This window comes from Mobula birostris, chromosome 27, assembly GCF_030028105.1.
Source record: "Mobula birostris isolate sMobBir1 chromosome 27, sMobBir1.hap1, whole genome shotgun sequence".
Taxonomy (NCBI): domain Eukaryota; kingdom Metazoa; phylum Chordata; class Chondrichthyes; order Myliobatiformes; family Myliobatidae; genus Mobula; species Mobula birostris.
In genome coordinates this window covers 21014417-21030417 of record NC_092396.1, presented here as the reverse complement: position 1 = coordinate 21030417, position 16001 = coordinate 21014417, and the positions used below count along the sequence as shown (strand labels likewise).

Genomic DNA, 16001 nt, shown 5'->3' with positions numbered 1-16001 from the left:
AAGCAGAGATCCCAACCTTTTTAATGCTGTGGACCAATAAATATCATGAAGCAAGGGGTCCATGGACCCCAGTTTGGAAACTTCTGTTCTAAAGCATCTAGCCTTCTTGTGTCATGAATTCCAAATGAAATAAAGTAAATACAATGTAAACAAAATATCCAAGGTTGGAAATATTTACAAATGGAAAAAAAAACACCTCAGGGCCAAATTAGATGCACCTGGGTTGGCAAAGAAACAGGCCTGGAGATAGTAGAGATGGCACAATCTTTAAATTGCCCCATGATATTGAAAATGGTGGAGGACTGCTGCACCCTTTGGAGTCTGTCAGCTGTATGTTCTCTTCTATCAAGTCTGATCCACTTTATGAAGTGTCTGGAAAAAAATGCTTATTTTTGTTTCTTACCATAAGTGCTGGAGCTCCTGCCAGATTTCCACCTATTGCAGTGAAGTTAAATGGAGAAACAGCTGCTACAAAGCCCTGCAAGAAAAAGTGGTAAGTGCGGTATTAGAACTCCATTATTGATCACCTACTGCAATACACAGCCCTGCTGACTTTTCCCAATGTTTTTACTAAGAATAAAGCATCTTTACTTTTTGCATATACTAGGTTGTACACTCACTTCTAGACTCCTGTACAGAGTTGTGTTTGTGCTTGGCGATTCACTAATTGGCTGTTCATGCTGGAGTTCCAACGCATATTTGGCATTGAATCGGAAGAAGTCAATTAGTTCTGCTGCTGCATCAATCTCTGCTTGAATTACTGTTTTTCCCTGGAAGAACAAAAGTTACATTTATAATTTTTTTAAAATTACCATTGTCAGGTTAAGACTTTAACTGAGACACTGCATGTTCTCAAATGGAAACAAAGCATTCCACAATATTTTTTCTTGGAAAACAGATTGTGGGTTCTCACCACCTAACCAACATAAATGAAAAAGAATTGAATTGCTATTATAAGGATGTTTACGTGACAATGCTGTGCATAAATAGACTGTTGTACTGTACATATTACAACAATGACAATACTTTAAGACATTGTCTATTATGTGGTTTAGACATCCCAAGAACTTGAAAATGTGCTTAAGAATTTTCTTTCTCTTGCCCTTGGGAATCCACTTTACATACCTGGCCGATCACAGTTCTGGCCAATAGCTCTGCACGTTTTGGCCCACTGATCAGGTCAGCTGCTTTAAAAAATACTTGAGCTCGATCCTCGACAGGTTTGAGATCCCATTCTCTGTGGGCAGACAGTGCTGCATTAATTGCTTTGTTAATTAAATCCTGCAAAAGGAGAAAATTTGAATCAGCATTTACTAAAGTGAAAATAAATCAGGTAAAAAAATAAAAATTAAACTTCACAAGCAAACTTATTTTTAGCTAAATAGTGAAAAATCAATTCCTACATTCCACATTCAGAATAATTATCTTCGGAGGGGCAAGCCATAACATTCCCCAGTGTAAAATGGTAATACAAGGAGATAAAATGCTTTTTTTTGGGGGGGGAGGGGGGAATGGTGGGCATGGCTCAGAAATACCATAAGAAATAGGAGCAGAATCAGGCTATTCGGCCTCGAGTTTGTCCCACTATTTCATCATAGCTGATACATTTTCTCTCTCAACCCCATTCTCCTGCCTTCTCCCCATAACCTTTCACACCCAGACTGATCAAAAACCTACCAAAAACGCAAGAACTAAAGGCCATTAGTACACTCAATTGCCTGACCTTCATAGCCACCTGTGGCAACAAATTCTACAGATTCAGCACTATCTGGCAAAAGAAATTCCTTATCTCTGATCTCTATGCTGAGGCTGTGCCCTCTAGTCCTAAACCACTCAATATAGGAAACATGCTCTCCACATCTAGGCCTTTGAACATTCGACAGGTTTCAATGAAATCTCCCCCCCCGTTCTTCTAAATTCCAGTGAGTACAGGCCCAAAGCCAGCAAACCCCCCTCATATGATAAGCCTTTCATTCCCAGAATCATTCTCCTGAACGTTACCTGAGCCCTCTCCAATGTCAGCACATCCCTTCTTCAATAAGGGACCCAAATTGCTCACAATACTCCAAGTAAGGCCTTGCCAGTGCCTTAAAAAGCCTCTTTGGGCAGGTGGGGACTCGTCATCTTTGGACAGCCACCTGCCTAGGAGAAGGAAAACTCTGATTTTAAACATCCGCTGCCTTGCGGCCATACCCACCCATGGGAAAGGCTTCGAGAGTAAACCCATTGGAAGAAATCCAGAGCCAGGGTCCCTAAGGTGGTGTTTACAAATTCACTCTGGCAACCTCTGCGACAACACTGGTGCCAAGTTGCATTGGCGCTCATACTTCCCTTGTATTGTCCCTTCCATCAGTGACATGGAGAGGGAGAACCAGTTCTTCAAATCTTCCCGCCCAGGCTTACACCCTGGAGAGGAAAACCCACGATCCCCTGAGATTGACAGCTGCCTACACACAAAGCCTCACCATTATATCCTAGCTTTTCTATTCTAGACCTCTTGAAATGAATGCTAATATTACATTTGACTTCCTTACCACCGACTCAACCCTCAAGGTAATTTTTAGGGATTCCTGCACAAGGGCTCAAATCGCCTTGCACCTCTGATTTTTGAATTTTCTGCATTCAGAAAATAGTCTACGCTTCTGTTCCGTCTACCAAAGTGTACGACAATACACTTCCCAACACCGTATTCCATCTGCTACTTCTTTGTCCATTCTCCTAATCTGTCTCCTTCTGTATCAATTCCATCATCCAAATCACTAACATGTAACGTAAAAAGCAGTCCCTACACAGACCCCCGCAGAACACCACTAGTCACCTGCAGCCAACCAGAAAAGGCTCCCTTTATTCCCACTCTTTGCCTCCAACCAATCAGACAATCCTCTATCCATGTTAGTATCTGTCCTATGTTACCATGGATTCTTATCTTAAGCAGCATCACGTGTGCCACCTTGTCAAAGGCATTCTGAAAATCTACACAACAATTAACCAATTCTCCTTTGTCTATCCTATTTGTTATTTCCTCAAAGAATTCCAACAGATTTGTCAGGCAAGATTTTCCCCTAAGGAAACCACGCTGATTTTGGCTATTTTATCATGTGCCTCCAAGTACCCTGAGACCTCAAACTTAACAATCAACTCCAACATCTTCCCAATCACTGAGGTCAAGCTAACTGGCTTATAATTTGATTTCTTGAAGAATGGAATGACATTTGCAATTTTTCTATTTCTCCAGAACCATGCCAGAATCTAGCGATTCTTCAAAGATCATAACCAATGCCTCCTCCATCTCCCCAGCCAACTCTTTCAGAACCCCAGGGTGTAGCCCATCTGGTCCTTACTACCTTCAGACCTTTCAGCTTCCCAAGCACCTTCTGCTAAGTAATAGCAATTGCACTCACTTCTGCCCCAACACTCTTGAACTTCCAGCAACTACTACTGTCCTCCACAGTAAGATGGATGTAAAATACTTAGTTAGTCTGCCATTTCCTCGCCCCCTCTCCAGCATTATTTTCCAGGGGTCCAATATCTACTCTCACCTCTCATTTATTCTTTATATATCTGAAAAAAACCTTTGGCATCCTCTTTGATATTATTGACTTTCTTTTTTTCCTTCCTTATAGCTTTTTTAATTGCCTTCTGTTGGTTTTTTAAAAAGCTTCCCAATCCTCTAACTTCCCACTAATTTTTGCTCTATTATATGCCTTCCCTTATGCCTTTATGTTGCTTTTGACTTCCCTTGTCAGCCACAGTTGTGTCATCCTGCCTTTAAAATACCAAGACCATAAGATATAGGAGTAAAATTAGGCTATTTGGCCTACTGAGTCTGCTCTGCCATTTCATCATGGTTGATCCAATTTTCCTCTCACCTCTCTATCTTGCACCTTCCGAATTGCTCTCAGAAACTCCAGGCATTACTGTTCTGCCATCATCTTTCAGTGTCCCCATCCAATCAACCGGCCAGCTCCCCTCTTGTGCCTCTATAATTCCTTTTACTCCACTGTAATACTGATACATTTGACTTTAGTCTCCTCCTCTCAAATTGCAGAGTCTATCATTTTATGATCACTGCCTCCTAAGGGTTTCTTTACATTAAACTCTCTAATCAAATTCCGCTCATTACACAACTTTCAATCCAAAATGTCCTTTCCCCTAGTGGGCTCAAACACAAACTCTTCTAAAAGAAATCTCGTAAGCATTCTACAAATTCTCCCTGCGCCAACCTGATTTTCCCAATCTACCTGCATATGGAAATCCCCATGACTATCCCAACATTGCCATTTTTACACGTTTTCTATCTTCCATTGTAATTTGTACCCACATCCTGGCTACTGTCCAGAGGCCCATTTATAACTCCCATAAGGGTCTCATTACTCCTGCAGTTTCTTAACTATAGCCACAAGGGCTCTAAATCTTCTGATTCTATGTTACATCTTTCTAAGTATTGGATTTCATATTTTACCAACAGAGTCACCCCATCCTCTCTGCCTAGCTTTTTGTCCTTTCGATACAATGTGCAACCTGGAGCTCAGAACTATAATGTTCTTTCAGCCACAACCCAGTGATGCCCATGACTCAGTCATACCTAGCAATCTTGAACTGTGCTTCAAGATCATTGACCTTATTCTATACACTGCATGCATTCAAATATAACACCTTCAGTCCTGCTTTTATCACCCTTTTCAATTTCCCCCTATGTTACACTGCAAGTCATCCCACTGACTGCAATTTTACTCTATTATCCGACTGGTCTTCGTGACAATCTCACTCTACACTGCATCTAGTTGTATACCAACTGCACCATCCTCAGCCCTATCATTCTAGTTTCCATCCCCCTATCAATTTAGTTTAAACCCACTCCAACAGCTCTAGCAAAGCTGCAATAAAGATATTAGTCCCCTTGGATTCAGGTGTAACTCACCCCTTTTGTACAGGTCCTACCTTCCCCTGAAGGGATACCAATGATCCAGAAATCTGAAGCCCTACCCTTGCACCAGTTCCTCAGCTATGCATTCATATGCCAAATTATCCTTTTCTTACCTTCACTGGTGCATGGCACAGGCAGCAATCCAGAGATTACTAACCAGGAGATCCTGCTTTTCAGCTTTCTACCCAACTTCCTAAATTCTCTGTTCAGAACCTCCTCCCTGTTCCTACCTGTCATCGGTGCCAATATGTACCAATGCTTCTGGCTAGTCAACCCCACCCCACCACCTTTAGAATGCCAAGATCCAGTCCAAGATATCCCTGACCCTGGCACCTGGGAGGCAACATACCATGACTGCCTCTTTCATTCCACATAATCTTGTGTCTACTCCTCTAACTATGGAATCCCCTATCACTACTGCAGTCCTTTTCTCCACCCCTTCTGAGCCACAGCGCCAGACTCAGTGCCGGCTGGTTGCCACCCTCAACGGTATCCAAAGCTGCATACTTATTATTGAGGGAATGGTCACAGGGGTACTCTGCACTAGCTGCCCATTTCCTTTCCCTCTCTTGACAATCACTCAGGTACCTGCCATCTGCAAAGTAGGAGTGACTACCTCCCTGTAGCTCCAATCTATCACCCCCCCCCCCCCCCAGTTTCTGGTATGAGCCAAAGGTCATCGAGCTGCAGCTCGGTGCACGTGAACCAGATGTGGTCATCCGGCAGGCTGGATTGTCCCCCAAAATACCTACATATCACACAAAAGAACACAACACAGCTCCTGGAACCATTCTCACTACACTAACCGATGAAGAATGCAGAAGAAGCAACTTCCCAGAAACTTACCTCACCCAAGCCTGTTGAACCAGCCTCTCCCACTCTAACACTGAACCACTCAAACAATGGCCGCTCTGCTTGTCCTTACCCTATTTTTATTTGCCCTTGCTATTGAATCACGATTCGATTGGGCCACTGGAAAAAGCTAAAAGCCTGCGAAATGCTCTTTATAAATCTCTCACTCCCAACCTGTGTGTAGCCTCCTCTCTCAATTCAATTGGGCCACCAGAAAAATCAGAAAGCCCGCAAACAGTCCCTTTTAAATCTCTTGCCCTGACCTATGTGTAGCCTCCTCTTTCAATTCAATTAGGCTGCCGGAATCAATTCAATGGTATGATTTCTTTTCAATCACTTGAAGCCTCTGTTTCAATTGGTCCAGTCCTCTCACCTGTGGGAGGCATTTCTCGAATTCTCATTGATAAAACAATCTTCCAAGTCGAAGGCCAGCCTTTGAGTTATTCAATCCTGGTAATTACGGATTATTTAGAATGTTGAAGACACTTTTGCAAACTGTTTACTTCCACACAAAAATCTGAATCAGCCTCAGAAATTCGAACAATAACACAACAGTCTACAGGTCAGTGTAAGAAACAGATTGCCTTTCTCAATGAATCCCATTTCCAAAACCCTAGATCTCCTACTATAAATAAATCACAATACATTTATTTTGGTCTGGGGATGAAACTAATTCTACAAATTTTATGGCATTCTGATACTATAAAAAGAACAAACTGCCATTTCATTGTCCTGTTCACAACTTCAGTACTTATCAAAGCGCTTCCATAAAATAGCAAGCAAAACAGGGCAATATAGCAGCCAATTTGCTTGCAACAAGCCCTCATGATACTAAAAGACAAATTAAACTACTACCTTTAACTGGTTTTGATGTAATGACAAAAAAGTAGCTAAAATAGAGGGAACTCCAAGGAGTACAAGTTTAAAAATATATATTACATCCATCTAAGACAAACAAGACTTCAATTTGACTTTCCCCAAAATACTGTCCCTCCAACAATGCAATATTCCCTCATTATTGCACCACAGAGGAAACCTGAGTTGGAGTTCAAAACCACAGCATTATGATTTAGGAAATAACAGCGGTGCTCACTTAAATCATTTTAATACAATAATATTGTAAAGTCCATAAAACCTGGACTGCGGTCTCTATATTTCCCAACGATGCTGTTCAGCTTACCTTGTCAGCATAGCAGAATTTGGCCACCTTGTGTGAATGGTTAAATGGCTAAAATAAAAAAAGAATATCCTGTAATGATGATCTATAGTTATAAAATATAGCTATAACACTACTTATAAGAAAACCATATTTCCTGCAACAATCAAAAAGGCCAAGGTCAGTCGAACACAAGGACAGAATTTCATTTCAAGAACAATTAAAAAGGCACGTAGTATTTGACCTTCTGTCAGTTAAATAAAGGTTCACGTGAATTAACAGATCACAGATTTTTGTTTTTATTGCATTTTGGCAAATACCCCAACTTTTCTGGAAATGGGGTTTGTACATAATTTTGCTCTTTAGATCTCTCAGTTATGTGGCTTCCATATTGTCTTGCCACTGACAGCATAATCAACTTCTGTCTGGCACCTGCCTGTTCATTTCAGTAACCCAACCCATATCCTTTTCACCATTTCCCATATCTGTATTTATGCCATTCCTGACAGCCTATTCAAAGAACCTAAAGTGAAATCAGTGCTGATCCTTAGGAGTATATCACAATCAAGTTTTCTGTAGAGTAACATTCCTTTGTTTCTGATCAACCAACTTGGTACCCATTGCTATTTTTTATAGATACAACTAACCCAGACCAAGGAGAGCAGACTTTCTTTCCAGAAAAACATTAATGAAGCAGATAGCTTTTTAAGACAATATGGTGGTTTTATGATCACTATTATTGATACTGGTTATTTTTTTCAGATTTATTCAAATAAATTTACACTTCCTTACTGCTAATGGAATTCAAACTCATGTTTCTAGATTATTAAACATATCTCCAATGCTGAACAGTTAATTTAACCACTATCATTCAACCCAAAGAAAATATTCTAGATCACCCATCACCATGCTTCAGTAAATGTATATTCTGAAAAATAAAAAATATTTTTATATCATTCAATATAGCTCATAAAATTTAAATATCAAAAAGTTCAAATTTATAGAATACAATCTAAATAGAATAAATGGCATTGCTACAGAATAAAGGCAATTCTATGGTGGACTTCAGAAGTATTCTAAATATGGTAAATTCAAATCAACCTTTCATTCACTTCCATACTCACACATAGCTGGTATCGTATCTCTTTAGTCCAGACACGCTCGCCACCAATAACACATGGTATTTCAAGTGTTCGTCCCTTCAATTCATTCAGAGCCTAATGAAAGGACAATCGCATAAAAGATCAGAATCATGGGAGGGCAATTAGCACATTTCCATTACCTAAGATTGCTGTACTGTGTATCAGAACATAAAGTGCCTTCCCAATCCATAAACTAGACCCAGCTTTCAGATCCATCTCTACCCTTACTCTTCTGATTCTTATCTACCATATACTTTCTTCTTGCCAACACATTTTCAATGTAGAATCTGCAGCCATCATGGCCTGCACTCCATTATCTTCCCAGACCCCTTCCAGAAAGCTTATCAAACTTGCACCCTGATCATGCCTTAGTTACCTTGCCTTCTTGCAATCTGTGAAGTCACATCTCGGTCTGCAAGGACAGGGTTATGCATAATTAGAGCTCAGGGCTACACAGACTATCTGAATTAGTCTTAGGCTGCAGTGCAATGTTGTGAATGTGAATATGAATATGACAAGTGACAAGACATGAGATTAGCTCAGTTTAGAATTTATCAGTCTCCCAGGACTGTGAGCACTGACCAGAATAAAATTATAATAGTTCTCAGAAAGAACTAGGAAATAAACATACAGTACCAGAACTGTTTTAAAAAATCATTACAGCAATGACGTGTTGTAACCATCACTGACAATATTGCAATTAATTCTGTATTGTCAATATAACAGAAGATGAATACTAGCAGTCTCAAAGATCAACATTTCAAGATTTAAGATTGTTTAATGTCATTTCCAGGTACACAAGTGTAAAGGAGAATGAAAAAATTGCTACTCCGGACCAATGCAGCACACAAAATAAACACAATAATAATTTAAAAACATAAATACACAAGACAGCTTATATACATATATTGATAGTATGCCCACAAAGTGACGTTAGGCACAGGAGCGTCTGTATACAAGGTGACTAACAGAAAATAATTAAAGTAGTGGCAGCTGGGGGTGTGGAGGGCTTGTTAGTGGGTGGAGGTGTTGATCAGCCTTACCGCTTGGTGAAAGTAACTTTTTCTGAGTCTACTGATCCTGGGATGGATGCTACGTAGCCTGAACCCTGATGGGAGTGGGACAAAAAGTCTACAAGTAGGGTGGGTGAAATCCTTCATATTATTGGCCTTTTTCCAGCACCTTTCTATATACATATCCTTGATGACGAGTAGGCTGGTACCAATGATGTATTGGGCAGTTTTGACCTGTTGTAGAGCCTACTTGTCCACCACAGTGCAGTTTCCATAGTGTACAGGGATGCAACTTGTTAGGATGCTCTCTACTGCGCATCTGTAGAATGACATGAGTATAGATGTACATACTCAAGCTCTCTTCAGCCACCTCAGGAAGTAGAGGCGCTCATCTTTCCTGTTAGTGGATACAGCCCTTCCCAACATTGAGCACATCTACAAGAGAACTGTCACAGGAAAGCAGCATCTGTTATCAAGAACCCTCACCATCCAGGCCTAGTTCTCTTCTGCCATCAGGAAGAGGGTACAGGAGCCTCAGGACCTACACCACCAGGTTTAAGAGCAGTTATTACTCCTCACCCAGCAGGCTTTTGAACCAAAGTGGATAACTTCACCTCCCCATCACTGACCTGCTCCCACAACCTATGAAATCACTTTCAAGTAGTCGTCATCTCATGTTTTCAATTGTTATTGCTTAGTAATTTATAATTTTTTTCTATTTACACAACTTGTCTTTTACACATTGGCTGTTTGTCCTTCCTGTTAGGTGCAGTCTTTCATTGATTCCATTGTTTCTTGTATTTACTGTGAATGGCCAAAAGAAAATGAATCTCAGGGTTGTATAAGGTGGCATATATGTACTTTGATACTAAATTTACTTTGATTGCCTATGATATGTTCTGAGATAGAGAGATTGGGCGAGACATGCACTCCCAGGAGTTTGAAACTGCTCAGTTTCCATTGCCATACCGCTGATGTAAAGGAGGAGGATGTGAGTTTGTCTTGTTGACATCAAGGAAGGTGTCATTTGCGTGACCTCAGGCCTTGAGCTCTTCCACCTCTTTTCCGCAAGCCATCTCATCATTGTTGATGATGAGCCCCGCCGCTGTTATGTCATCGGCAATCTTAACAATGTAATTGCTTGGATGTTTGGCCACGCGGTCACGTGCAAGCAGAGTGTACGGTAATTGAACTCAGCACACATCCCTGAGGGGCACACATGTTGAGGATGATGGGGAGGGAGGAGCGATTCTGCATCCTGACTTTGAGGTCTGCTGGTTAGGAAGTCCAACACCCAGTTGCACAGTAGTGCACTTAGATTGATGGGTAGGAGTTTGTTCACTGAGGTCTGAGGGACAATAGTGTTGAATGCCGAAATGAGATCCAGAAACAGCATTCCAACTCAAGTGCCCTTGTTTTCTAAGTCTGTCAGGGTCAGGTACATGACAAATGCTATGGAATCTGTCATACAGCAGTTTTGTTGGAGCAGGAAGATGGCGGCGTGAAGCAGCTCGCAGTGGCCACTCCGGTGGTGATGTTTGTTATTTGTCAAGTAGGGTGCCGTGCACAATCCTGATTTGATGGAAACAGACATGAGAGCACAGAGGAACATCTGGTAAGACTTCTGAAATGCCTGCTTCACTGCTGCTGCTACTGTGTGGTCCAGAATCTCCGGAGGAGAAGGCCCCGAGTCCTTGGCTTTGCTTGTTGCTCGGTAGCCGGGGCGGGGTCGAAGCACTCAGCAGAGGATGGTGCTCGGAGAGGCTGTGTCGGAGGCTCGAAGTTTTCGGATGGACTCTGGAGTCTGCTGCGATCAGGTGCTTCCAATGGTGCTACATCGGCGAGTTGGCGGCGCTTGGAGGTTCATGGCAGGGAGAGTTCCTCCCTTCGTGGGATGATGAGACTATTGGGACTTAGAGACTTTTTTTTTTTTTACCATGCCCATGGTCTGCTCTTTATCAAATTATGGTATTGCTTTGCACTGTTGTAACTATACGTTATAATCATGTGGTTTTGTCAGTTTTAGTCTTGGTTTGTCCTGTGTTTTCTTGTGATATCATTCTGGAGGAACGTTGCATCATTTTTTAATGCATGCATTTCTAAATGACAACAAACGAAAACTGAACTGAAGCATATTATAAGCTAAGATACACCTTTTTCTGAAAGCTGTATTTACCATCAGCTACATTTTTCTGTGACCATGTGAGATTCCTCATGTGCACCAATTTTCACCCACACCCCAAAGAAATGCTGATTGGCAGGTTAAGTAGCCACTGCAGATTACCACTAGTGTAAATGGGAGGTGGAAGATTTAAGAGTGTTAAATGAGAATCTGAGTGAGTAGGTTACAGGAAATAAATGGGGGAAAATGGGATTGCTCGAAGATCAGACAATTGATTGACCTAGTGATCTTCAGCTTTGTAAATATGATTTTTATTGTTTTGTTCAACTGACTGGGTACAATACTGAAGCCATCCTGTATTGCTTGTTGAAGTGGCAATTATACAAATAATACAAGTTACTATGTAAAGCTTTGACCACACCTTCTGTAGAGCTTGCCGTTCTGAGCTTCCTGGTTTAAATTCAAGGATTGGTTCATTCTTTACAGCAACTGCAGCTGTGTGTTTCAAGCAGTATCTGCAACAAATGGTCAGACAGTCAAACTGGAGGTTAAGATTCAACTAATTTAATATCCCAACAAATAATAAATATAATTTACATAACCTTAATATAATGGAAACAAAGTGATTTTATAATTCTCTTTGACATACTCATGCAATCCATGTTTGGAAAGTACAACTATATCTTCAGGACCAACTATCACTATAATGTTCACTGATCACCTGACTCTTTTGTCAAGTGCAGTGGCTTTACATTTTGCTGTGCGTCTTTCAAATTTATTTTCTTAGTCACAAAGATACACCTACAACTTCTCCCTTACTTATCTACATTCCATTAACTCACAAAAAGTGACCTTGATCTAATTTTTGCCATGGACAAAAAACCTCATACCTGACTCACCCTGTGATTTCTGCAGTTGTCAGTATGCTTCTTGTCACTAATGACGTTCCTTCCCAACACTCTCCCAATTTTTCTCTTCAGTTAGAAACATCTCATCTCCTTCAATTAAGAGTGTATTTGGTACACAACTGACTGGACTACACCAATAATTATCATTAAAGCCTTACACACCAGACATTTTAGACGATAACTACTGCTCCCCCCCCACACACACACTATTATGCCCTTAATCCCTTTTACTCTTACTACTTCTACCTTCAAAAATAATTAAGCAGAATTTTGAAACATTCAAAATTCTTAAGAGGCTTGACAGTTCTGATAAAGACACAAAAAGTTAACTGTTTCTTTTTCCTGGATCTGGATCTCTTTTTCCCCCAGTTCTGCTGCTGGGTGTGTGTTTTTGTTGCAATGCCGATGGAAGCAGAGCTTTTTAAATCTACGTGCAGTTTAAAACCAACTTCATTTTCCTATATATAATAGTTGGTCAACTCTGAAATCCATGTCCCCAACTTTACACTGCACACGCCTAAGTAAAACCTCCAACCGACCTTCCTTGCCAATCCCACCCTTAAGGAGGTTACCCTCACCAATCCACTTTCTCTGCAAATCGTTCATCAATCTTATCAGCATCGCAACATCAGCGGGGACTATTCCTTGTGACTGCGCCATGAAACGACCTTGAGGTCCGGGGATATTAAGGGGGGGGGGGGTGGTCTGGAGTTTATCGAGTGCAGGTTCACTGCTACACGCACATAATTGCCTGCTTCTGCAAGGGAGACAGCCCGGGGTCCTGACCGAGGAAAGGCTCAGGAAAAGAGGTGGGAGGAATCGCACAGCGACGTCGGAAGGCGACCTCCTTTCCAGGGGCAGAGCTACGCGTCCCCTCCCACCCCACTGCTCCTGGCCTCAGGTTGACACTCACCCCGACCTGCTCTTGGCCAGGAGTCGCCTCAGGCTCAACATGGCGCTGCCGCTCACTGCAGCCTCGCGAGACGCCGGACGGTCTTCAAGCTCGCGCTCGCCGACGGACGCCCCCCTCCCCTGTTCGTCAGCCGGCGTTCCGGACGCGGCAAAACAGGCCAAGGCCGCCTTTGCGCTTCAGCTCCCCTCACTGTTTCAGGTTACGGCGACGCTCCGCTGAGTTTTTTTTCCCCCCTCCCGTGGTTCTGTCCCGACTTTCGGCGCCTAGCGTTCTCCCGTGCACCGCGCGCGCAAGAAATGGGCGGCTCGGGGCGAAACAGATAGTGGCCAATTAGGTTCGCGTTTTCCTACCGACAGCCAATGAGAAGAAGGAAGGCGGGGCCGAGGGTGGCGCGCACTGAAGGAGCGAGCAAGGAACCAGGTAAGGCAGCTAAGGGTGGGTGCTTGAAATCTGAAAATGCCAGAAACTCTCAGAACTGACCTGAAACATGCCCTTTGGCCTGTCAGTGCCAATCATTTATAACAATTCCATTTCTTTGGTAATTATTACTGTCACAAGCTAATGGATGCTTGTTTTTTTATTAGTAGAGGCACTGAGTTCAAAAATTACGAATTATGTTGCATGATCTACAGGCCCTTCGGCCCACAATGTTGTACCGAGCATGTAACCTACTCTAGAAACTGCCTAGAATTCCCCTACCACATAGCCCTCTATTTTACTAAGCTCCATGTACCTAAGAGTCTCTTAAAAGACCGTAATGCGTCCGCCTCTACCATCGTCGCTGGCAGTGCATTCCACGCACTCATCACCCTGTGTGGAAAAACTTACCTCTGACGTCCCCTTCGTACCTACTTTCAAGCACCTTAAAATTATGCCCCCTCGTGTTAGCCTTTTCAACCCTGGGAAAAAGCCTCTGGCTATCCGCACGATCAATGCCTCATCATCTATCAGGTCACCACTCAGCCAATCATGCCTCAAGGAGAAAAGGCCAAACTCACTCCTAAGGTACGCTCTCCGATCCAGGCAACATCCTTGTAAATCTCCTCTGCACTCTCTCTATAGTATCTACATCCTTCCTGTAGTGAGGTGACTAGAACTGAACACAGTGAGGTCTAACTAACGTCTTAGATAGCTGTAACTTAACCTCACGGCTCTTAACTCAATCCCACAGTTGATGAAGGGCAACACACCATACAATTTCTTAACAACACTGTCAACCTGCACAGCAGCTTTGAGTGTCCTATGAACACAGGTCCCAATATCTCGCTGATCCTCCGCACTTCTGGAGTATTGCAAACAGTTCTGGTCACCCCACTATAGGAAGGATGTTGAGGGTGCAGAAGAAGTTTACCAGGATGCTGCCTGATCTAGAGGGCATGTGTTATGAGACGCTGGATAAACTTTGGTTGTTTTCTCTGGAGCGGTGGAGGCTGAGAGGGGATCTAATAGAGGTTTACAAGATTATGAGAGGCATAGACAGACTAGACAGGGAGTATCTTTTTCCTGGGGTAGAAATATCTAATACCAAAAGGCATGCATTGAAGGTGAGAGGCAGTAAGTTTTTTACTCAGAGTAGTGGATGCCTGGAATGCACTGCCTGGTATGGTGGTAGAGGCAAATACATTAGAGGCTTTTAAGAGACGTTTAGATAAGCACATGAATATGAGGAAGAAGGTGGGATACGGACATTATGTAGGTAGGAGGGATTAGTTTTTGTGTTTTTTTGATTTACCTTTTAGCTGGTTCGGCACAACATTGTGTGCTGAAGGGCCTGTTCGTGTACTTACTGTTCTATGTACAGAGATGGAGTGAAAAGGTTTTCTTTGCATTCTATTCAAACTGTTTATTTCATATGTAAGTCCATTGAGATCGTACAAAAGGAAACAAAAACAATGTGGGATATAGTTCAAGAGTGGAGAAGTAATATTCCAGATTTATAAAACTCTGGTTAGACTACAGAGTAGTATGTTCACTTATCTCATCTCATTATATCTGAAAGCTTTGAGAAGGTACAGAGGAAATTTACCAGGGTACTGCCTAGATTAGAAAGCATGTCTTACCTGGAAAGGTTGAGTGAGCTAAGACTTATCTCTTTGGAGTGAAAGAGGATGAGAGGTGACTTGATTGAGGTGTGTAAGATGATAAAAGGCATTGATAGAATGGATAGCCAATGCATTTTCCCCATGGTAATAGGGGCTAATATGAATGGGCATAATTTTAAGATGTTTGGAGGAAAGTATAGGAGAATGTCAAGTAGGTTTTTTTTACACAAAGTGGTGGGTGTGTGGAATGCACTGCTGGGAATGGTGTTTGTGGCAGAGATGTTGGAGACATTTAACAGATATGCACATGGATGAAAAAAAATGGAGGGCTACGTCTGATAGAGGCTAGATTGATCTTGGAATAGGTTAAAAGGTTGGCATAACATTGTGGGCCGAAAGGCCTGTTCTGTGTTGTATGGTTCTATATTCTGGTGTTACAGAGAAAGCACAGTGCAATTATATAAGTAAAGTGTAAGGGCCTTGACCAGGCAAATGGGGAGATCAAGAGTTCATCATTTTGTGTATGGGAAATCCGTTCAAGAATCTGTAAATAATAGAAACACAGAATATAGGTGCAGGAGTAGGCCATTTGTCCCTTCAAGCCTGCACCGCCATTCAGTATGATCATGGCTGATCATCCAACTCAGAACCCTGTACCTGCCTTCTCTCCATACCCCCTGATCCCTTTAGCCACAAGGGCCATATCTAACTCCCTCTTAAATATAGCCAATGAACTGGCCTCAACTGTTTCCTGTGGCAGAGAATTCCACAGATTCACCACTCTCTGTGTGAAGAAGTTTTTCCTCATCTCGGTCCTAAAAGGCTTCCCCTTTATCCTCAAACTGTGACCCCTCGTTCTGGACTTCCCCAACATCGGGAACAATCTTCCTGCATCTAGCCTGTCCAATCCCTTTAGGATTTTATAC

At 42.2% G+C, this 16001-nt stretch overlaps 1 protein-coding gene and 1 long non-coding RNA gene across 2 annotated transcripts in view; one reads left to right on the top strand and one right to left on the bottom strand.

The window, feature by feature from the left end:
• The window catches only part of aldh4a1 (aldehyde dehydrogenase 4 family, member A1), a 33021-nt gene extending 19691 nt beyond the window's left edge, over positions 1-13330 (bottom strand). Inside the window, exons 1-7 of the mRNA XM_072245463.1 lie at positions 13034-13330; positions 11634-11727; positions 8060-8152; positions 6960-7007; positions 1126-1281; positions 621-770; positions 404-478 (exon numbers count right to left, since the gene is read on the bottom strand). Coding sequence (XP_072101564.1) covers positions 404-478; positions 621-770; positions 1126-1281; positions 6960-7007; positions 8060-8152; positions 11634-11727; positions 13034-13074 — 657 coding nt within the window. The 5' untranslated portion in view covers positions 13075-13330. The remainder of the gene's footprint in view (positions 1-403; positions 479-620; positions 771-1125; positions 1282-6959; positions 7008-8059; positions 8153-11633; positions 11728-13033) is intronic.
• LOC140188807 (uncharacterized) overlaps positions 12851-16001 on the top strand; it is an 84022-nt gene continuing 80871 nt past the window's right edge. The window contains exons 1-2 of the long non-coding RNA XR_011883396.1: positions 12851-12929; positions 13390-13453. This is a non-coding gene — a long non-coding RNA (uncharacterized lncRNA). The remainder of the gene's footprint in view (positions 12930-13389; positions 13454-16001) is intronic.